This window comes from Thalassophryne amazonica, chromosome 15 (genome assembly GCF_902500255.1).
Source record: "Thalassophryne amazonica chromosome 15, fThaAma1.1, whole genome shotgun sequence".
Taxonomy (NCBI): domain Eukaryota; kingdom Metazoa; phylum Chordata; class Actinopteri; order Batrachoidiformes; family Batrachoididae; genus Thalassophryne; species Thalassophryne amazonica.
Genome location: NC_047117.1, coordinates 2504382 through 2528303, shown reverse-complemented (window position 1 = coordinate 2528303; position 23922 = coordinate 2504382). Strand labels below are relative to the sequence as shown.

At 44.7% G+C, this 23922-nt stretch overlaps 1 protein-coding gene across 3 annotated transcripts in view; it reads right to left on the bottom strand.

Annotated features, from left to right (window-relative positions):
- Nucleotides 1-7856: 7856 nt before the first annotated feature.
- The window catches only part of LOC117525650 (heterogeneous nuclear ribonucleoprotein L-like), a 33357-nt gene continuing 17291 nt past the window's right edge, over nt 7857-23922 (bottom strand). For 2 of the 3 annotated variants that reach the window (XM_034187562.1, XM_034187560.1), the window contains exons 7-13: nt 23074-23127; nt 22748-22968; nt 11030-11151; nt 9324-9522; nt 8425-8482; nt 8210-8338; nt 7857-8010 (exon numbers count right to left, since the gene is read on the bottom strand). In XM_034187562.1, the coding sequence (XP_034043453.1) occupies nt 7955-8010; nt 8210-8338; nt 8425-8482; nt 9324-9522; nt 11030-11151; nt 22748-22968; nt 23074-23127 (839 nt within the window). In that variant the 3' untranslated portion in view covers nt 7857-7954. The remainder of the gene's footprint in view (nt 8011-8209; nt 8339-8424; nt 8483-9323; nt 9523-11029; nt 11152-22747; nt 22969-23073; nt 23128-23922) is intronic. The other variant, XM_034187561.1, reaches the window with a different exon arrangement.

The following is a 23922-nucleotide window of genomic DNA, read 5'->3' as shown; positions in this document are numbered from 1 at the left end:
ACACGGATTGGAACATGGTGGCATTTAAGTTTGGAGTACACAGTGTGTATTTGCCAGAGACTCGACCTTGTGACCAGACGGGTGAGATCGTCGTCTCGAGAGCCATCTCATCATCAGTGGATGCAGAGAACGTCCAGGTTTGATGCATGGTCTGTGAAAGAGGAGGGGGTGAGGTCTCACGCTCGTCAGCACACTTCCTGAGGTACGTCAGGTTTTGTGACTAACATTTGTACAGTCAGTAAATGTGGTGTCCCTCACACCTTATTATATTGAGCTGTTATGTTAGTCGTTTTAATCAGCTTCCACTGCAGTGAGTTTGTGAACAGGGTGTTCCATGCCTGCAGGGTGGGAAGCTGATTAGTAATTAAGCCAGGAAGTGTTTGCTGTTTGTACACCTTTGAGCGGTCTCTCTGTGTGTGGAGTGTGGACTCACATTATGATTTCTTCTTTCACAGACTCGGTTTGTCACGGCCACCTGGGGGGTGTCGGTGGGGTCCTTGGGTCCGAACAGTTTCTGGCTCCGGACCGTTAGTGCTGCTGGGAGCGCACCGTTACCACCTCGCCAGTCTGCGCACTCATTTGTTGTATTTTCCACTTCACTGTTATGTCATTAAATTTAGTTATCCTTTGTACTGTGCTCTGCTTATTTTATACTGGGTCCTTCAAACGCTGGTCGGTTCTCCGGGCTGCGTCCGACACATAACAGTAGTCTCTGGCCATACATCACGGACCCAGCGGTAGCAGAGACGGTAACGCGCCGGGAAGGCGGCAGCAGACGTTCAGAAGTTATCCGGATCAGTTGCGGGTGCTCTCCGCCTGGATGGTGCGTGTTTGAGAACCCATTACTGAATCCTGATTTGAGCTCTCTTGCAGCTGTGTTCCTGTGTTGTGCCTTATCCGTGGGTCGTGGTGGAGTGTGACTGGCGACGGCTTCGCGTCACGCTCCGACCGGATAAGAGGTTTAAACGGGAGCTGCAAGAGTGTGTGTGTAATGGGTGAACGCGCACGGCGGAGCTCTGTGGCACGGGTCGCTGAGCTTCCTGTGTTACAGTTGTAGCCCCGTTTCCCCGGGTGAAGATAACTACTGCGTCTGTTGTGTCAGCTCCGGTGTTATTTAGTTGAAGCACATTTTTGGTTGTGTGTTTACACGTTGCTGCGCACAGAAAAGCAGCATGAGTTGGGTTCTCTGTTACCAAAGGGGGTTTTTCATTTTTAGCACTTGGCTCCCTCTGTTGGTAACTGAGTCACATTACCGTTAAGCTCTTAAGTTGGAACAGGTGTGTTCCATTTGTTTGAGCTTAACGGTATACGTCACTGATTAGTTTTGTGTTGGTTCATTTTCTGTGGGTGCTTTTTGAGTTGGTTTTTTGTGTGGGATTTTGTTTACACTATTTAGTGTTCTGGGGTCGTGACCCTGCAGTCTGTTTGGAGCAAAAAAGGGACCCAAGCCACTTTATGTTAGTCTGTTAGTCTTTCTTTTTATTTCTTTTAGTTTCACCTCCTCAGGGTTTGATGGGACGGTCCCCTGGGGGGTGATGGGGGGGTAATTGGGTTGTTTTTTCTTTTTTGTTTTTTTTTTGTTTTTTGTTATGCCCTCTCTTCTCCTCTGACTCCAGCCGGGTGAGCTGTACGTGTCGGCGTTGCTGGAGTGGTGCAGTGTGGTTATGCTGGGCGTTTCCCAGGTGACCTCTGCACCCGGGAGGGGGGGGGGGGTTGGGGTATTTTCTTTTTATTCCCTCTCTTCCCCTCTGGCTCCAGCCGTGTGAGCCGTAGGTTGTCGGCGTTGCTGGAGTGGTGCAGTTTGGTTATGCTGGGCGTTTCCCAGGTAACCTCTGCACCCGGGAGGGGGGGGGGGTTGTGTTTTTTTTTTTTATTCCCTGTTCCACCTCCGGCTTCAGCGCGCCTTTGAGCTGTCTGCCATCGGCGTGGCTGAGGTTTGGGGCAGTGGAATATACCCACAGCTGGTGGCTGGTTTGGAAGTCGGAGGGGTGGTGCCGTTTTGTGCCGTCTGCCATAACCGCTGTTCCACTCCTCCTGGTTGACTTCTGGGGTATAGTCATGGTTGGTGACGCTGGACGTGCTTCCAGTTTCCACTGCGCCGAGGGGGTGGGGTTGGGGTTGTTTTTTTCTTTCCTTTTGTTTTTCCCCCCAGTTTCCGCCCTCAGGGTGTGACTGTGGTGTCCTCTGGGGGGGAAAGGGCTGTGGGTCCATCTAGCCATAGACGGCCGGGGCTGGGTCCGTTGGTCATGAGGGGAGGCGTCTCCTGGGGTTGATGGAACGGTCCTCTGGGAGGCGCTGGGAGTCTCCGTGGGTGACCTTGGATTCCAGAGGGACCTCGGCTGTGGTTATTACTCCTGGAGCTGGCGGGATGTCCTCTGGGGGTGTTGGGTCCCTACATGTCGTCGGGGGGGGGGGTTAGCATTTTTATTTGCAAGCTTAAGTTTGGGTTGTTTTTCTTTTCCCCCCTCCCCGGGGTTTGATGGAACGGTCCTCTGGGGAGGGGGGGGGGGGGGGTGGTGTTAGTGTTTTTATTTGCAAGCTTAAGTTTGGGTTGTTTTTCTTTTCTCCTCTTCCCGGGGTTTGATGGGACGGTCCTCTGGGGAGGGGGGGGTTGGTTTGGTTGTTTGTGTTTGTCTTTTTTGTTTTATGACTAATCAGACTGTAAACATGGTTGGACAAAGGCTGACCACACAGGTTTAAGAACTCCTGGCCACACCTGTGCTAATTGACTGACAGAAACAAAGGCAAAGATGCAGCCAGAGGAGAAGACGTCAACCGTTCTGTTGGATGAAGATTCTGTTGGAAGATGAATGCAGATACGGTTTCCAGCCATGGTCCCTGGAGGGGGGTGTTTCTCCTGGGCCAGGTTTGTGTGGTCGCCGGGAGGCTTCCCGTGAGGGTGGGGTGCTGTTGTGGCTGGCGTGCCTGGCTGGCTTTTGTTGTCTTCTGTTTCTGTCTTTTGGTTTTCCTTCCAGGTGGTGCGCATTTAGGACTGAGTGGCTGTGTGGCTGAGTTACCAGGACCTCACCCTGATCACCTGAGGCTGATCAGGTGCGGCTCGTCAGGACTCACAGCTGTGGTGCATCTACACGGATTGGAACATGGTGGCATTAAGTCTGGAGTACACAGTGTGTATTTGCCAGAGACTCGACCTTGTGACCAGACGGGTGAGATCGTCGTCTCGAGAGCCATCTCATCATCAGTGGATGCAGAGAACGTCCAGGTTTGATGCATGGTCTGTGAAAGAGGAGGGGGTGAGGTCTCACGCTCGTCAGCACACTTCCTGAGGTACGTTAGATTTTGTGACTAACATTTATACAGTCAGTAAATGTGGTGTCCCTCACACCTTATTATATGAGCTGTATGTAGTCGTTTAATCAGCTTCCACTGCAGTGGAGTTTTGTGAACAGGGTGTTCCATGCCTGCAGGGTAGGAAGCTGATTAGTAATTAAGCCAGGAAGTGTTTGCTGTTTGTGCACCTTTGAGCGGTCTCTCTGTGTGTGGAGTGTGGACTCACATAATGATTTCTTCTTTCACAGACTCGGTTTGTCGCGGCCACCTTGGGGGTGTCGGCGGGGTCCTTGGGTCCGAACTGGTTCTGGCTCCGGACCGTTTTGTGCTGCTGGGAGCGCACCGCAAATCCACCACGCCAGACCGCGCACTTATTTGTTTGTATTTTTTCACATCACTGTTATGTCATTAAATTTAGTTATCCTTTGTACCGTGCTCTGCTTATTTCATACTGGGTCCTTCAAACGCTGGTCGGTTCTCCGGGCTGCGTCCGACACATAACAAACTGTTTACGTTAACGTGCAGGAAATAGTCGTACAAAAAACACCTGAAGCATTAATTTACAAAACAATAAGATGCCACACAAATCATTTGTGCCACTCAAAAAACAATTCCTGTCCAACATAAACCAGAGTGCACACAGTCCTGACTAGGGATGGATAGCGAGAACTGGTTCTTTTTGAGAATCGTTAAGAAATGATTCCATCCACTGACATCAATAGCCTTTTTGCTTAACGATTCCCTTATCGGTCCTTCAGAGCGGCCGTTGTTTGTTGGGAAAATGATCATTTCCCTATGTTGATTACAGACCCTGCAGTGGGTCTGTAATCAACCGCTTCTGTAATCAGTCCGCTTCTTAACTCCTCTCAAAGCCATTTAATATGTCAGTCATGAGCTACTTTTGTGCTGATTAAAATCACTAACTGGGACTCTTGTCTTGTTGTGGGCAAGAAACGAGAATCATCCTCCATTCTGTTCACACAGCTCCAAACACTGCACCGCTCTCTTCTGAGTCAAGTTAGAGTCTGACCGGAATTAATAACTTCAAAGCGAATCGCCGTTTTAAATCAAATGACATCTCATTCCAGACGCTGTAAACTACAGTCGACCAAAACGTTTTTTCCTCCCAACATGAGATGTCCTGCGTTCTTTATGAATTACCTCCTGACATGTAGCGCAAGCAGCTGCAAGAGCTCAGCTCAGAGGCTATGTATGGAGTTACATTTGTGCCATTAATGTTTGAAAGGAAATACTTTTGACAAAAACTACAGATTTTGTTTATTTCTATTTATGTCCAGAGATCAAGGATCCAGTGATCAATTTCATATTTATTTACTTTAAGACTCAATAAAATGTTGTTGACATAGAAAATCTGTAAAGCCTAGTTTTAGTACCTAGAACATTCACAGGAGGTATTGATAAGGAAATCGATAAGGAATCTGATTGATAAGCGGAATCGATAATGGTATCGATATTGATAAGATTTTATCAATATCTATCCCTAGTCCTGACCCACAAGAGGAGTGTCATTCCTCTTGTTGTCCACCTAGAGGCAGTGTTGGAATTTTAGTCTGGCTTTGGTGGCACAGGAGTGGGGCTAGCTCTGCACTTGCTCCCTGCCTAACCTTATGAACTTTGTGGCTGCCTGAATTGGTGTTTCCCCTCGACCATCTTGTCTCCTTAGTGAAGTCTAGGCAAATGGATCCACCAGGACAAAGGAACCCTGAAATCTGACCTCACATGGGCAAAACCTGCACGTTTGCCAAGACAGGTACACATTAGAGTGAAGACTCATTAATATATCCAAATAATAATGTGCTGATTGTTAGTGTGGAACCTGACCACCATACAGACTATAAAACAATATTTTTATGTATCATCCATCTCAACCTGTTAATAAAATTATTCAAATTACCTGTTCCAAATTTCCAAAATAATTGAATTTGCCTGAAATTGAATTGCCTATTGCAGGAAAATGCACCCTTAATTTCAAAATCTTCCAGGGGCGCATGCCCCTGTACTCCCCTAGTCAACCCCCCCCCCCCCCCCTTCTAAGGAACCACCTCTGCAGCCACCTGCATCTCCTCTGTCAGCACATCCATAAAACTCTTCCTTGTCCTCCCTCTTCTCCTCCTGCCTGATGGCTCCATCCTCAGCATCCTTCTCCCTATATACCTGAGTCTCTCCTCTGCACATGTCCAAACCATCTCAATCTCACCTCTCTGACTTTGTCGCCAAACCGTCCCACCTGAGCTGTCCCTCTGAAATGTCATTCCTAATCCTGTCCAACTTCAGCTCCGCCTCCTGTCTTTTTGTTAGTGCCACCGTCTCTAAGCCGTCCAATATACCTGGTCTCACTACTGTCTTGTAGACTTTTCCGTTCACTCATGCAGATATTCTTCACTCACAAATCACTCCTGCCTGCTTTCTCCACCCACTCCACCCTGCCTGCCCTCTCTTCTTGGACTCAGTCTTGCTTCTGCTGACTTTCATTCCCCTTCTCTCCAGAGTGTATTTTCACATCTCCAGGCTCTTTTTAACCTGCTCTGTATTCTCACTACAGATCACAATGTCATCTGCGAATGTCCCTGTCCATGGAGACTCCTGTCCAATGTCTTCCTTCAGCAATCAAAAAAAAGTTTTTTTTTTCCTCAAAAGCCTATATTTCCACGTTGGGATTAGCAGAAATTAGAAACCAGATGGACACACATACATGCATTTTTTTGCAGGTGAAAATATTTATTACAGTGCAGTAAGAGGGCTGATAACAGACAGACCAAACTGGCATTAACCAAAGACAGGGGGCCATTGTTTCCTGTCAGGCAGCACCGTGGCTTAGTGGTTAGCACTGTTGCCTCACAGCAAGAGGGTCATTGGTTCGATTCCCACCTGTGGCCTTTCTGTGTGGAGTTTGCATATTCTTCCTGTGTCTGTGTGGGCCCCACCAGGTGCTCCGGCTTCCTCCCGCAGGTTAGGTGGATTGGAAACTTTAAATTGTCCATAGGAGTGCGTGTGGATGTGAATGTGTTTGTTTTTCTAAATGTGACCCTGCCACAGACCAGGCTGTACACCACCTCACGCTCTGTGACTGCTGGCATAGGCTCCAGCCTCCTGCAACCCTTAATTGGAGTAAGTGGTTGAAGATGAGTGAGTGATGAGTGAGGAAACAATGTAACCCCACAGTGATGTGAAAACAGGCACGCAATGAGCCGATGGATTGGAAGCTGAGGACCGATAGATTATAGTGTGATTATCACTGAAAACTGAATACTTTTTTAAGTATGGGCACCATCACCCCAGTTTGCCACTCATTTGACACTGTCCCAGACCTCCACGCAATGTTGATGATGCATCAAGACAGTCCCTCCACACCCACTTTTTTTAATTAACAAAATTAAGTTTGCATAATTTGAAGCAGACCTGTTGGCAGCACAGACTAAAATTTTTAATCTGACCTGTTTCATCCTTTCACTAGGAGTTCATCTTTACATTAGGAAACTGCTTCTGAATAAATACCATCCTGCTTTCTCCTATCAACAAAGAGCAAAAACTCACTTTTTCGTCCTGTTCTTTTCGATGTTATAATACCTATAACTAACCTCAAACACAGGTCCATTAGAAAGATCCCACCCCAGACACTGCCCAGGTTCATAATTGGCCTGTTGGTTTTACGTGCCCTTGAAATAATCCTGACTCTGGGCCTTTTCCAGCTGTCAGCTGGGCTTTCTCTTGGCTCATGATAAAGTGAGCTTATGCTTGACGTCACACTGCTGAAGGTTCCAGCTTCTCTTCCTGTCTGGTCCTTTCTATGTGGCGTTTACATGTTCTCCCTATGTTCATGTGTGTTCTCTCCGGGTGCTGCGGCTTCATTCCACTTCCAAAGACATGCAGGTTTGATGAATTTGTGACTTTAAATCAATTTATTGATTAATAGGTCTGAATGAATGAGGTTGTGTATGGGAAGTTGAGGATATTTTTGGGGGGGGGGGTGCTTGTGTGTGTAGAGGTTGCAGCAGTTACTGTTGCTAAGCAACAGGCCAGTCATAGGCAGACTTTTTTCATACATACATTCATACAGACATACATCTGACTTTTAAGAAGATAATGCCACTGAATATATTGCAAATTAATGTTTAATTTTATGAAACAGTTCAGTGTGATTAAAGTGGTTCCTGTTTCAGTCAGAGTGACCCAGCGATCATTTTTTTTTCTCCTGAGTTGCTAACATCATCCGTGAAGAGAAACATGTCCTGCAGAGAAGATAAAGCTGAGCTGAATACTGTCTCTGCACTATTTCAATTTTTGCTACCACGTGTCACAGTGAACAGTGAGCTCTTAATTCTTCATTGCAAAAATCTTTTTTGTGTCTTCATTTTGTGTCTTCATCACCTTCTTACTTATTTCTTCTTTACTTGAATGCTCGATATGTTTGACTTATTGACTACCTTACTGTCAGGAATATTTCACCGTGGGATGGTGGGAAACCTAATTTCGATTGCTTTGCATGTCTGGTACATGTGAAGAATTGACAATAAAGATGACTTTGACTTTGATTTTGACTTTGTTTTAATGTGAAAGAATGTCTCATCACGTCTCCGTTGCTGCTAGCTCCACTTGGAAGAACAAAATGCTCCGTTTCTGGCTTGTTGTGACTTTTCTCCGTTCAGAGGTGGGAAGAGGTGGAGAAGCAGAGTTTCAGGGTGAACAGGTTGGCACTGTCTGCAGGTCAAAGGTCACACTTTTACCTTTACGCAGACAGAAACACTCAGAAATTGACAAGTATGTATAAAATAATTCAGTATAGAATATTTAACTCAGTTTTCATGGTTATATGATGTGAGTTGTAGAGGTTTTGCAAGTTTGAATTATATATATATATATATATATAATAAAACTGAAGGTAGTAACTGAATTGTACCTGGTGGGTGTGTCTCTGATCTGTACTTACTGGTGGTCCGGATCTGGTGGTGGTTTAGGACGGTCAAAGCATCCACAGCATCAGTCTTACTAACAAACTCCAGCAGACCAGACAGAGTCTTTGAGTCCGCTGTCAGGATGAAGACCAGCAACAGAAAACCTTAAACATGCTTTTGCAGTTCAGCTTAATCAGATGTGTTGGTCAGCAAAACTCACGTTTGGTGTCAAAGAGCTTGAACTTGGTGAAGGCAGGAATGTTGTGTTGGCTGCACATCTACAAAAGACAGACCCGACAGGTTCTCCTCTTTAATTCAGCTGTAGTCATCAATGCTGCAGGAAGCAGCATCAAAAGTCAAATGACTTTGATGGTGGTGATTCTAAATCAAAACTCCTAAATAATAACATGAAGGTTCTCTGCCATCCAGGTAGGAGATAATGAGAACTTTACTGAAAAGCAGCTGGTTTTGAAACATTTTGCCACCGACTTGCTTTGGAATAAACCTCTAGATGCTTCATAAGAAGTCCCGTACAGGTCCTGAGGCCTGCTGATTCCGGTGCTTATCCACAGATTCTGAGAGTCTATGGGTCCCCCCGAGGCTGTAACCCATTTACAGCTGGGTGGGCTGAGACCATGCAGATAAAGTCTTGTCCAGGGACATGGACCAGTAGCCTGAAGCATGCACCTGGACTCGAACCCAGGCCACATTCCTAATGCAACGCTGCTAAACAGGACTGAGTGCAATATGGTCACAATTCACTTTCTGCAGTTCCTCACCCTGGCTCTTCTGTTGAGCTTGTTTTAGTTATGTTTAACTTCTTGTGCATTTTATTTTGGATATATTTTGCATATAATTTGCATATCTTTGACTTTTTTTTGTTTTTTACTTGTATGCCTTAATCCGGCTGTGAGTATTGAAATTTAATTTCTTGTATTACGTGTTTAGAATGACAATAAATGAGACTGGAACCTTGAGGTCTGCATAGTCCAGTTCCCCTCCCACAGTGCCACCTGCTGAACAGCTCTTTATACTTAATGAGAGGAATAAATATTTATGATTGACATTTCCCAACCCATCTCAGTTACACTAACTAAAGTCCCGTGTGCATGTGGACACCTTGTGTAGCTGGTGCTGGCTGAAGGTGGGCGGGGCGTTGTAGAAGTGCAGGATGGCGGCGGGCGGCTGGATGATGTTCCTGCTGTTCTGTGGTCCTCTAAACTGGTTGCTTCTGCTGAGGCTGAAGTTCTGGAAACTGTTGCTGCCATCAGCCAGTTCAAACACCTGACGCAGAACCACCGCCTGCTGTCTGGACACACTGATGGACGGAGTGGATGAGGAACACACAGATGCAGAAGAATTCCAAGAATAAGCTTAAAATAACTTTTAAGTGTCATCACTAATCCTGAGGGAGAGACAGCAAAGCAGAACCTGCTCACATATCCTAAATGTAGTCCTGAAGGAATCTAATAAATAATAGTAAGTCCCTTCGGCTGATCCCTTGTCTTTTGCACTCGGGGTCGCCACAGCAAATCCAAGGTGGATCTGCATGTTGAACTGGCAGAAGTTTTATGCCGGATGCCCTTCCTGACACAACTCCACATTACATGGAGAAATGTGGCAGGGGTGGGATTCAAATCGGTGTCGCAGACTGAGCGGTCCGCCCCTAAAAATCAGTCCGCCTTTAGCATCCGCACATGCACCATTTTGGACCACAGCAGCACGTCTGAGACGGAGTCTCTTCACCCAAAGCAATCAAATGAATTAATGTGATTATTAACCAGATGATAACGGTAAAACCTCTTAAATCATGCTAAAGTCACTTTTAAGTGAAATGAGGCTGTTTTAAGAAATTCCGTGACGCTTTGAAATGACCGACGTGCAGTGAATGCATCAGCTAACAGCTCATTTAACCACGGTGCTCTGATCGCTTCCGCTGCCTTTTATGTTAAAATAATGCTGAATTTATGTAGAAATGATTGTTGTAGAAAAGCTTCAGATATCTGTGACTGAAACAGATGATGACTGGAGGCAGTTTGAAGCAGAAACGAGGTGTTAATCCGTGAACCGCGTCATCAGGGCGACTTATTTTTAGGGGGACCATTCGGTCTGCAACACAGAGAACCTTCCGTACTGAAACCACCACTTGGCCACCACCCCTGCTAAGGAATCTAATAAATAATAATAAAAATTTTATTTATAATGCACCTTTCATTAATAAAAATATCAAAGTGCTACATGAGAAAAAATAAATAAAACCAAGGATCAACAAGACACTAAAACAGAAAATGTTAAGATAAAACAGTCAGTTGAACGGAATAAAACCTAAAATGGTTAATAAAACTGGAACAAAAAAGACTAAGATGCAAAGGGATCAAAATTATGGAGAGATCTGAAAGGGCTGTCTAAACTTACATCTTAAGGCTTAAAAAAAAGAAACAACAGTTTGTGGAGCCCTCTGGTGGTCAGGGAGGGAGTTCCATATGTGAGGAGCAACTGAACAGAAAGCCCTGTCTCCCACGGTGAGAGGTTTGTTGCTAGGGTGACAGAGCAGATTAGTGTTGTATGAACGGAGGGAACAGGAGGATGTGTGGGGAGTGAGGAGGCCTTTGAGGTGAGCGGGGGGCATTGCCATGGATGCATTGGTGGGAGATGAGAGCAATCTTAAAATGGATTCTGTAGGTGATTTAGTTTAGGTGATGGGGAGCCAGTGAAGGTTATGAAGAATAGGTGTAATGTGTTTCTGTTTATGTCCTCTTATCAGAATTCAAGCTGCACTGTTTTGGATGTATTGGAGCCTTTGAATCCGGAGGATCAGTGCTCACCGGACGTTCAGTCTGTGTCCAAACACCTCGACACCATCGAGATGAGTCACAGCTCGTTCCACGGCATATTTATCTCCCATCTCCACCAGCGCTGTGCCAGGAACGCTTTTCATGAACTTCACCTGTGTCAGGGTCAGAGGCCTCAGCAGGTCAAATTCACCCTCCGACTTAAAAATCTTAACATTACAAGAAGAGAACATGATCCCGTCTTAATAAGACACCCCTAAAAATTCATACAGTGTTTAAACAACTTTAAAAAACAAACCTTCCCTCTTGAGCCATAACGTGAAAGTCAATCAAAATCCACTGATTCTAAATCAGGTGATAATGTGAAACTGCTGTGAGGCCGTTTCTAGATATTTACCATTCAGTTCAGCTGAGACATTCATATACACTTGGAGAGGTGATGGTCTAGTGGTTAAGTGTTGGACTTGAGACCAGAAGATCCTCGATTCAAATCCCAGCCTGCCTGGAAATCACTAAGGGCCCTTGGGCAAGGTCCTTAATCCCCTAGTTGCTCCGGTGTGTAGTGAGCGACTTGTATGGCAGCAGCCTCACATCGAAAATATAAATGCAGTCTATTTACCATTTATTCATTCACATATACATACACTTATTCATATGCACATATATATATATATTCATATACACTTATTCATATTGTTTGTTCACCGTGACACCGGCTTGAGCCTCATCTGGCATTTTCTGACTGTCAACGCTGCCTGAGTCCACATCCACATTGTGGTCCGGTAGGACATACAGTTTGTTTGTCTGTGCCTGGCTCTTTCTATTGCCTGTTCATCTGCCAGTGATGGGTTTGCTTCCGTACTCGACCACTGACCTGCTCCTTCTGTGCTGTCACCTGTCTGGGCCTGTGCCAGAGGCACTCCACCTTCATCCTGACATCATCTTCCAGCCTCGCCGGAGATACATCCACCGAGGGTCCGGCCAGAATTTCCACCACAACGGTTCAACAGCAATAAAGTCCATCTGTTCCGGCTCTCTACACCCTCTATACTCCCCCAGCCGGGCAGTTGATCATAGTGTGTTAGCTTACCTAATCTGGTCAGCTAGCACCACCACCAGCTGTGACAACACTTCACTCAGCTTCGCTCTGCTCAACATCTGCTCACTGACAAACAAGGGACACCTCATCCAGGACCTCATCACCATCAGCCATTACTCCAATTTTGAAAAAAAACCTGACACTGGCCCCTCCAACTTCAACTTCTGTCCTGTCTCCATTCTACCCTTCATTTCGAAAATCCTTGACAAAACAGTTTTCTCTCAGCTTCACTCTCACCTGTCCCACAATAATCTGTATGAACAGTTCCAGTCTGGTTTCCGCCCAGTCCATAGCACTGAAACAGCACTCAATAAAATCACGAATGATCTCCTTATGCAGCTGATTCTGGACTCCTCATCCTCCTCAACCTGAGTGCAACCTTTGATACCATCAGTCATCAATAGGTTATCTTCCACTGGCATAACTCTCACTCATTTAGTCTGGTTTACATCCTCCGTCTCTGGCCACACTCATTTCACCCAATTCAAGTATTTTAAATGCACCACCTCCCCCGTCACTTCAGGTGTGCCCCAGAGCTCTGTCCTGGGACCCCTCCTCTTTATCTTCTACCTTCTTTCACTTGGCAATATCTTCCGCAAAAACATTCATTTTCACTGTTATGCTGATGACACCCAGCTCTATCTTACCACTAAACCCTTGTCTACTCTTCCGCCCACCTGACTCACTGATTGCATCTCTGAAATAAAAACCTGGTTCACCCTAAACTTTCTTAAATTAAACAGTAGCAAAACTGAGGCTCTCCTCATTGGTACAATTTCAATTAATTTTCATTTATATAGTGCCAAATCACAAGGTTGCCTCAAGGGGCTTCACACAAGTAAGGTTTAACACAGGGGTGGGCAACTTGTTCCAGAAAGGGCCAAGAGGGTGCAGGTTTTCTTTGCAGCCACTGACTCCACCAGGTGATTTCACTGATAAATATCACTTTGAGCAGATGGAATCAGTTAATGAGTCAAATCACCTGGTGGAGTCTGTGGCTGCAAAGAAAACCTGCACCCTCTTGGCCCTTTCTGGAACAAGTTGCCCACCCCTGGTCTAACCTTACTAACCCACAGAGCAACAGTGTTAAGGAAAATCTCCCTCTGAGGTAGAAAACTCAAACAGACCAGACTGAAAGGGGTGACCCTCTGTTTGGGCCATGATACAGACACAAATTACAAAACAATTCACTAAACGAACATACAGGAAATGTTGCTGGTGCACAGGACGGTTTCCGGAACAGATATCACACCCATCTCTGGATGGAGCTGCACCTCAAACAGAGAGAAAAGAAAAAAAACAGAATCAGGCATCAGAAAGACAACAAATACAGTATAATTTGTCAGCATTAAACAACAAGAAAAACAAAAGAAATACTAAGGTGATCGCCGGCCGCTAGCCCTAAGCTTCACTAAAAGACCCAAAATTTAGATAAAGTTGAGACCGCGGCACGCCCCGTTTACTAATAAAATGAATTAAAAGAGTAAAAAGCATAGTAACATACTATGCCAGTATGCTAGCCATACGAAAGGGAAAATACGTGCGTCTTAAGTCTGGACTTGAAAGTCTCCACAGAATCTGACTGTTTTATTCATGCAGGGAGATCATTCCACAGAACAGGGGCACGATAAGAGAAAGCTCTGTGACCCGCAGACTTCTTATTCTCCTTAGGCACACAAAGTAGTCCTGCACCCTGAGAACGTAAAGCCAGGGCCGGTATGTAAGGTTTAATTAGGTCAGCTAGGTAGGGAGGTGTCAGTCCACGAACAATTTTATAGGTTAGTAGCAGAACCTTAAAATCTGATCTCACTGGAACAGGAAGCCAGTGAAAAGATGCCAAAATGAGTGTAATGTGGTCAAACTTTCTGTTTCGTGTCAAAAGTCTGGCAGCAGCATTTTGAACCAATTTGTACAAAGTCCACCTTATCAAAAACTGACAGTTTTTCTTCACTTTTGATAGTTCCACCGTCCCCCCCCCCCCTGGTTAAGAGTCTAGTTGTCATTCTTGACAGCACACTATCCTTCCAGTCCCACATTTATAACATCACCAGGTCTGCCTACTTCCATCTACAAAACATCAGTCGTCTCTGCCCCTCCCTTACCCCTCACTCTGACATTTTGTACGGTGGTCTTCCGATAATCAGCAAGCGTAAGCTAATAAAGCTGGTGAACATGGCATCTAAAGTGGTTGGGGTACCGCCACCACAACTACAACATATTTATGATAAATGGGTCAGAGGAAAGACCAACCAGATGTTGACCTGCGCTGAGCTCCCACTCTTTGGGGAGTTTAATTTGCTCCCCTCTGGCCCCCGTTTTAAGGCTTCCTGAGCAGAAGACGAGTCATGCCAGAGATTCTTTTATTCCTGTGGCTATTAGAAATTTGAATGCATTGAACTGACTTTTTACAATTTTTTTTTACAGGACTTTTACATATTGTACTTTTTTTTTCTCTCCATATTTATGATGACAGTTTTTAGTTGTGTGTTGTTCGTTGGCTTTTGTAATTGGTTCTTTTGGGGAAGGAGTGTTTTTGTTGTTGAGTGTCTTGTCTTGTTGTGTGTACAGTTGCTGTGGGTGTTTGGTGATGGTGCTCTGTTGTATATGTAAATGGTAAATGGACTGCATTTATATAGCACTTTTCCACCTGCATCAGATGCTCAAAGCGTTTTACAGTAATGCCTCACATTCACCCTGATGTCAGGCTGCTGCCATACAAGGCGCTCACTACACACCGGGAGCACCTAGGGGATTAAGGACCTTGCCCAAGAGCCCTTAGTGATTTTCCAGTCAGATGGAGATTTGAACCAAGGATCTTCTGGTCTCAAACCCAACACCTTAACCACTAGACCATCACCTCCCACATGTGTTTTTGACATCCTGCTGCACTCTAAATGAACTTTTTGTTGTGTGGGCCGCCAGAAGAGGAGGTACTGCTGGCCCACCACCAGAGGGCGCCCTGCCTGAAGTGCGGGCTTCAGGCATGAGAGGGCGCTGCCGCCACGGACACAGCCGGGGGTGACAGCTGTCACTCATTATCTCTTGACAGCTGTCACCCATCTACTCTACAGCATCTCACTCCATAAAGACCAGACATCATCTCCACCTTGTTTCATAATTATTGTATGGCCTTGCCTTGCAATGTGGAGCGCCTTGGGGCAACTGTTTGTTGTGATTTGGCGCTATACAAGAAAAAAGTTGATTGATTGACCTCGTTGCCGAGATATCGTACTTCTATGGAGGTAACTTTCTCTGCCTGTATTAATTGATTCCAAGAGCTATTGTTTTGCAGCTGTCAACCAGAGGACCGGCGTGGGTCGCGACTGTTTCGTCCTACGTCCATCAGATAAGTGGTTAAACAGACGCTGCACGAGTGTGTGTTAGAGGTGGAGGTGGCATTCCCACCGTTGTTGTTACTGGGTGTGCACACACCCACACTTGACTGTCTTTGTTCTTCGCCAGCAGTACCAGATCCGACAGTCGGGGACGGTGATCACCTGGGAATTCGGGACTTGGCGGCTCCAGTATTCACCAGGTTCGGTGGCGGCGGAAATCATGTGGTTCCGGCTCTTCTCAGGACAGACGTCTTCTATCCTCGAGCCTGCCCACACGTCACCTTTGTGGATTGACTGTTATCAAATTCTGAGATTGTCTGTGTATTCGTTGTGCACCTTCACAACATTAAATTGTTACTTTTTGGCTCATCTATTGACCGTTCATTTGCGCCCCCTGTTGTGGGTCCGTGTCACTACACTTTCACAACACTTTTAAGGATAAATAAAGTGAAACTTGAACTTGAACTCACATTCACACAAACACACACACACTGATGTCAGGGTGCTGCCATGCAAGGCACTCACTACACACCGGGAGCAACTTTGGGATTAAGGACCTTGCGCAAGGGCTCTTAGTGATTCAAAATTTAGCAACAACAGCATGGGGTAATTTGTGTACGAGTTACTATGAGGACTAATGAGGATTATAGAGGCATGTGTGTGTGGTGAGGACGAGGCTGTAAAAGTCCATTATCAATCAATCAATCAATCTATTTTTTTATATAGCGCCAAATCACAACAAACAGTTGCCCCAAGGCGCTTTATATTGTAAGGCAAGGCCATACAATAATTATGTAAAACCCCAACGGTCAAAACGACCCCTTGTGAGCAAGCACTTGGCTACAGTGGGAAGGAAAAACTCCCTTTTAACAGGAAGAAACCTCCAGCAGAACCAGGCTCAGGGAGGGGCAGTCTTCTGCTGGGACTGGTTGGGGCTGAGGGAGAGAACAAGGAAAAAGACATGCTGTGGAGGGGAGCAGAGATCGATCACTAATGATTAAATGCAGAGTGGTGCATACAGAGCAAAAAGAGAAAGAAACACTCAGTGCATCATGGGAACCCCCCAGCAGTCTAAGTCTATAGCAGCATAACTAAGGGATGGTTCAGGGTCACCTGATCCAGCCCTAACTATAAGCTTTAGCAAAAAGGAAAGTTTTAAGCCTAATCTTAAAAGTAGAGAGGGTGTCTGTCTCCCTGATCTGAATTGGGAGCTGGTTCCACAGGAGAGGAGCCTGAAAGCTGAAGGCTCTGCCTCCCATTCTACTCTTACAAACCCTAGGAACTACAAGTAAGCCTGCAGTCTGAGAGGGAAGCGCTCTATTGGGGTGATATGGTACTACGAGGTCCCTAAGATAAGATGGGACCTGATTATTCAAAACCTTATAAGTAAGAAGAAGAATTTTAAATTCTATTCTAGAATTAACAGGAAGCCAATGAAGAGAGGCCAATATGGGTGAGATATGCTCTCTCCTTCTAGTCCCCATCAGTACTCTAGCTGCAGCATTTTGAATTAACTGAAGGCTTTTTAGGGAACTTTTAGGACAACCTGATAATAATGAATTACAATAGTCCAGCCTAGAGGAAATAAATGCATGAATTAGTTTTTCAGCATCACTCTGAGACAAGACCTTTCTGATTTTAGAGATATTGCGTAAATGCAAAAAAAGCAGTCCTACATATTTGTTTAATATGCGCTTTGAATGACATATCCTGATCAAAAATGACTCCAAGATTTCTCACAGTATTACTAGAGGTCAGGGTAATGCCATCCAGAGTAAGGATCTGGTTAGACACCATGTTTCTAAGATTTGTGGGGCCAAGTACAATAACTTCAGTTTTATCTGAGTTTAAAAGCAGGAAATTAGAGGTCATCCATGTCTTTATGTCTGTAAGACAATCCTGCAGTTTAGCTAATTGGTGTGTGTCCTCTGGCTTCATGGATAGATAAAGCTGGGTATCATCTGCGTAACAATGAAAATTTAAGCAATACCGTCTAATAATACTGCCTAAGGGAAGCATGTATAAAGTGAATAAAATTGGTCCTAGCACAGAACCTTGTGGAACTCCATAATTAACTTTAGTCTGTGAAGAAGATTCCCCATTTACATGAACAAATTGTAATCTATTAGACAAATATGATTCAAACCACCGCAGCGCAGTGCCTTTAATACCTATGGCATGCTCTAATCTCTGTAATAAAATTTTATGGTCAACAGTATCAAAAGCAGCACTGAGGTTTAACAGAACAAGCACAGAGATGAGTCCACTGTCCAAGGCCATAAGAAGATCATTTGTAACCTTCACTAATGCTATTTCTGTACTATGATGAATTCTAAAACCTGACTGAAACTCTTCAAATAGACCATTCCTCTGCAGATGATCAGTTTTCTGTTTTACAACTACCCTTTCAAGAATTTTTGAGAGAAAAGGAAGGTTGGAGATTGGCCTATAATTAGCTAAGATAGCTGGGTCAAGTGATGGCTTTTTAAGTAATGGTTTAATTACTGCCACCTTAAAAGCCTGTGGTACATAGCCAACTAACAAAGATAGATTGATCATATTTAAGATCGAAGCATTAATTAATGGTAGGGCTTCCTTGAGCAGCCTGGTAGGAATGGGGTCTAATAAACATGTTGATGGTTTGGATGAAGTAACTAATGAAAATAACTCAGACAGAACAATCGGAGAGAAAGAGTCTAACCAAATACCGGCATCACTGAAAGCAGCCAAAGATAACGATACGTCTTTGGGATGGTTATGAGTAATTTTTTCTCTAATAGTTAAAATTTTGTTAGCAAAGAAAGTCATGAAGTCATTACTAGTTAAAGTTAATGGAATACTCAGCTCAATAGAGCTCTGACGCCATTTCCTCTCCAACTTACGGGTTATCTGCTTTAAGCTACGAGTTTGTGAGTTATACCACGGAGTCAGGCACTTCTGATTTAAAGCTCTCTTTTTTAGAGGAGCTACAGCATCCAAAGTTGTCTTCAATGAGGATGTAAAACTATTGACGAGATACTCTATCTCACTTACAGAGTTTAGGTAGCTACTCTGCACTGTGTTGGTATATGGCATTAGAGAACATAAAGAAGGAATCATATCCTTAAACCTAGTTACAGCGCTTTCTGAAAGACTTCTAGTGTAATGAAACTTATTCCCCACTGCTGGGTAGTCCATCAGAGTAAATGTAAATGTTATTAAGAAATGATCAGACAGAAGGGAGTTTTCAGGGAATACTGTTAAGTCTTCTATTTCCATACCATAAGTCAGAACAAGATCTAAGATATGATTAAAGTGGTGGGTGGACTCATTTACTTTTTGAGCAAAGCCAATAGAGTCTAATAATAGATTAAATGCAGTGTTGAGGCTGTCATTCTCAGCATCTGTGTGGATGTTAAAATCGCCCACTATAATTATCTTATCTGAGCTAAGCACTAAGTCAGACAAAAGGTCTGAAAATTCACAGAGAAACTCACAGTAACGACCAGGTGGACTGGTTTTTGGGACTTCCTGTTATGTGTCGGACGCAGCTCGGAGAACCGACCAGCGTTTGAAGGACCCAGTATGAAATAAGCAGAGCACGGTTCAAAGGCTAACTGAATTTAATACATAACAGTGAAAATATAATAACAAAAAGGTGCGGCCTGGCGTGGTGCGCTCCCAGCAGCGCTAACGGTCCGGAGCCAGAAGCTGTTTCGGACCCAAGGACCCCGCCGACACCCCCCAGGTGGCCGCAACAACCGAGTCTGTGAAAGAAGGAACCATTATGTGAGTCCACACTCTACACACAGAACACTTAAAGGTGTACAAACAGCAAACACTTCCTGGCTTGATTACTGATCAGCTTCCCAACCTGCAGGCATGGAACATCCAGTTCACAAAACTCCACTGCAGTGGAAGCTGATACATGACTAACAAACAGCTCAATACAATAAAGTGTGAGGGACACCACATTTACTGACTGTATAACTGTTAGTCACAAAATCTAACGTACCTCAGGAAGTGTGCTGACGAGCGTAAGACCTCACCCCCTCCTCTTTCACAGACTGTGCATCAAACCTGGACGTTCTCAGCATCCGCTGCTGATGAGATGGCTCCCGAGACGACGATCTCACCCGTCTGGTCACAAGGTCGAGTCTCTGGCAAATACACACTGTGCACTCCAGTCTTAAATGCCAACATGTTCCAATCCATCCAGATGCACCACAGCTGTGAGTCCTGACGAGTCGCAGGTGATCAGGGTGAGGTCCTGACAGCCTCAGCAACACAGCCACTCAGTCCCAAACGCACGCCACCTGGGAGGAAAACCAAAAGACAGAAACAAACCGGCAGCCAGGCCCCCCCAGCCATATAACACTTCCAATTTGGATGGACAAGACTAAGAGTCAAGCTTTCAAATGAATTAAAGCTCTGTCTGGGTTTTTGATTAATTAATAAGCTGGAATGGAAGATTGCTGCTAATCCTCCGCCTCGGCCCGTGCTACGAGCATTCTGACAGTTAGTGTGACTCGGGGGTGTTGACTCATTTAAACTAACATATTCATCCTGCTGTAACCAGGTTTCTGTAAGGCAGAATAAATCAATATGTGTCAGGACTGGACGAGGGCAGGACACAAATGCAGGCTCGACAAAAGGAAATATACTTAAAGGGTGGTTTATTCAGGCTAGGGATCGTTAACAGCAAGGCAGTCCACGGAGCAAAAGTACTTGACAAGGATTAAGCTAAAGACGTGGTCCAAAAAACAAGCAAGGTCAAAACACGAGCAAACAGGTATGTCAGAGCAGAGGCAAAAAACAGGATCCAGAACACAAAACAGAGTCCAAAAACAAGGCTAGGCAAAACAAGAACGACACAAGAGGTGGGTAAGTGAGTGAATCAACGAACGAGCGGGGAAGAAGTGAACAGACGCAGGTTAAATAGGGACAGGTGTTAATCAGGAAATGAGGTGCACGTGGAGGAGGAAAGGCCTGGAAAGGGGGGCGTGGTCAGGTGACAGCTAAGAGGCCAATGATGCAGAAGGGCGGTGACAAATGGGCAAGAGAATGACAGATGAAGGGGCGTGGCTGACTGAGAGGACAAAGTGCAGGTGCGGAACAGAGTGCAGTGATCCGGAAAAGACTGTGGAAACAATGAGAGACTGACAAGCAGGAGCAAGAGAAAGGTGATTAGATACAAACATGACAATAAGAGATAGTACAAAGAAAACCACCCTAACTTGAACAAAACTGAAAAGCATACAAGAACGTGATAAGTGAATCATGGGAATTAATACAATAAACCTACTAAGAACAGACAGAAAAACTACAAGAAAACAAAACTGAAAACCAAATCCAGAAATACCCAAATACTTAACAGAAGAGAGAACAGTAACATAAGCAAACAAACACTAAATGCTGAAACATAAAAACAGACTGTGGATAAACTAGAATGGAACTAAAACATAGCTGTAAAGTAACAAAGGAAGAAAGTGACTAAGCAAAAATCAGAACATGGAAAAAAACCCCACATGAAGAAAAAGGTAATTAACAAAACGAGGCTGATGCCAAAGGAACAGAACTAAATGACGAAGGGACATATGGGCTGAAGCCTGGAAACGGCCGGGACATGACAATATGTTGATCAATTATTATATCATTTACCAACAGGGACTTAGAAGAGAGAGACCTAATGTTTAATAGACCACATTTAACTGTTTTAGTCTGTGGTGCAGTTGAAGGTGCTATATTATTTTTTCTTTTTGAATTTTTATGCTTAAATAGATTTTTGCTGGTTATTGGTAGTCTGGGAGCAGGCACCGTCTCTACGGGGATGGGGTAATGAGGGGATGGCAGGGGGAGAGAAGCTGCAGAGAGGTGTGTAAGACTACAACTCTGCTTCCTGGTCCCAACCCTGGATAGTCACGGTTTGGAGGATTTAAGAAAATTGGCCAGATTTCTAGAAATGAGAGCTGCTCCATCCAAAGTGGGATGGATGCCGTCTCTCCTAACAAGACCAGGTTTTCCCCAGAAGCTTTGCCAATTATCTATGAAGCCCACCTCATTTTTTGGACACCACTCAGACAGCCAGCAATTCAAGGAGAACATGCGGCTAAACATGTCACTCCCGGTCCGATTGGGGAGGGGCCCAGAGAAAAAATTATCCAAGCACCTACCAGCTACAAGGACTGGGAGAGGCTATTTTTGGCTCAGCCCTCTTGTGCACACAATTCCACCTGCTTTTTTTCCTCCTTCCTCTCTCTCCTGCTCCATGAAGTGGAGAACGGATTTGAAACAGCTTAAAAGATAAGTATTCATAATGTTTTTATTTTAATAGCTTGGTAAAACAGTTGCATGTTCATTCATTCTATATAATCAACTGTAAAAGTATGTCTATGATAGATTTAATATCTTGTTAATGGATCAGGAGCTCCGCTGTGTGTGCGCACTGATACAATGACTTGCGCTCAAAACAAGCATTTAGGGAGAACGGCAGCGCGTTCAAAAGAGCGATTTTGCAGACATAAATGGACAAACACAAAGTTAAAAGTGGGATCACAGTGTGAAAATGACTGTGTGTTTAAAGCCGCAGAAGAAATAAAGCCAGCAAGCCGCGGATGGAAAGGAAGCCAGCAAGAAGGAGTGCAGAGGTGGCTGTCCAGGAATGCAGAATGGCAGCTAGCGCAAAAGAGAGATTTTGAGACAGTGACAGGATGTGCAACTGTCCAGGAACACATGGTTCGGTTCTAGCTGGTCTGCTGCATTTAATGGCTCTGGAACACAGGTGAACAGCAGCCTGGCGCACTGCGCACACTGGCCAGACTGTGCAGGAGCATCTACTTTTGGACTGTTTAAAAAATGTGACAACATCTTGAATGAATGCTGTGAATTGAAAACCCAAACTTTAAAGGGACCAAGTATGGGATGGCTGGAGGTTTAGACCAAACCCATGACTAAACGTGCATCAACGTTGTGTTATCATGGCACTACATGGATCATATGATGTGGATCATATGCTGCGACACGAGTCATTTGAGGCTGGACGGGACTCACTAGAGGCACGTGCCAGGTACGGAGAGGCGCCTTAGTAGTGGATACGTGATGGCTTAAAACATGGATCATTCTTCAAATAATCGCTGACACACCCATGCGTGGCTCATTATTCATGGCTTATTATTCATGGCTTATTATTTGGTGAGACTAAGGCTTAACTACTAGACCATCACCTCCCACAGTTGCACAAAGGTTTACTGGGTTAGCAGTAAACACTGGGCCTGGTAGCCCAGTGGGTGATTGACAGGATGCTGACTGTTTTCTGCAGTGTGACATTTTGTGATGCACCTTGTTGATGCTGCCGTAGAGACAGAAGAGGTTGAAGATGAAGCTGCAGTTCATCTTGGTGGGATGAAGGCCATTCACCATGGCAACAGAGCTGGAGCGGGTGCAGGGTAGAGAAGAGGAGGAGGAGTCCGTGTGCGGAAGCAAGGCATAGTCCTGCACCATCTGGCCCGGCCTCCTGTACCTGCTGTTACCAGGCAGAGGCAGCAGGGGGCAGTGTGGGCCTGCAGACACAGGAACTTTGAAAATTGAATTTTGGTATGTCCCAAAACTCCCTTATCCGTTGTACAATGGAAAAGGGAAGCAGTAGGCAGAGAGACAGATGTTACCTTTGGATGGATACTCTCCTAGGATGGCCTGTCGCTGCCTGACCTCCCCGTGCTCTGAAACACATGCAGACGTTTGTACTGCATCACATCCACTGTCAGCACGTCAGTGTCACGCCTCAAAAAGGAAAGTTAATCACAGCAGTCATATTATCATATTAAGCACTCTTACAGACTGAGATTCTACATTTTGTTATTTCTGCACCTGCTGTGTCCAACAAGGAGCATGAAAACCCACAAATCACACGACTAACTTGAGGAGTAACGGTGGAGGGAGTACATGTGAAACCTCCTCATCACTCAGAATAACACTCAGTGTCAGACTCCACAACCAGCACTGTTCCCAGTAGAACACTCAAATCATTATAGTAACAACTGGCTTCCTCATGTGTAATAATACCTGAATCACTCATGTGCAATATTACCAAACATTCATTTTAACTTTTGAGTTTTTTCTGCTTGTAAATAGTGTATTTACTTTATTTATTTTTTTATTTTATTCCTGCATAGTACTTGCCTTCCATGTTTATTGGTACTTATTTTCTCTTACCTCTTACTTAGTTCATCTTTGCACAATTGTTCTTTAAGTATCTCTTTGCTGCTGTAACATTGCAAATTTCCCCATCATGGGACTAATAAAGGATTAGCTTACCTTATATACTCATTATAACAGTGTAACACTCAATACAACACTCAACTAAACTGTGTAACACTCAATACAATACTAAGTTTTACAGTCAATCAATCAATCAATCAATCAATCAAATTTTTTTATATAGCGCCAAATCACAACAAACAGTTGCCCCAAGGCGCTTTATATTGTAAGGCAAGGCCATACAATAATTATGTAAA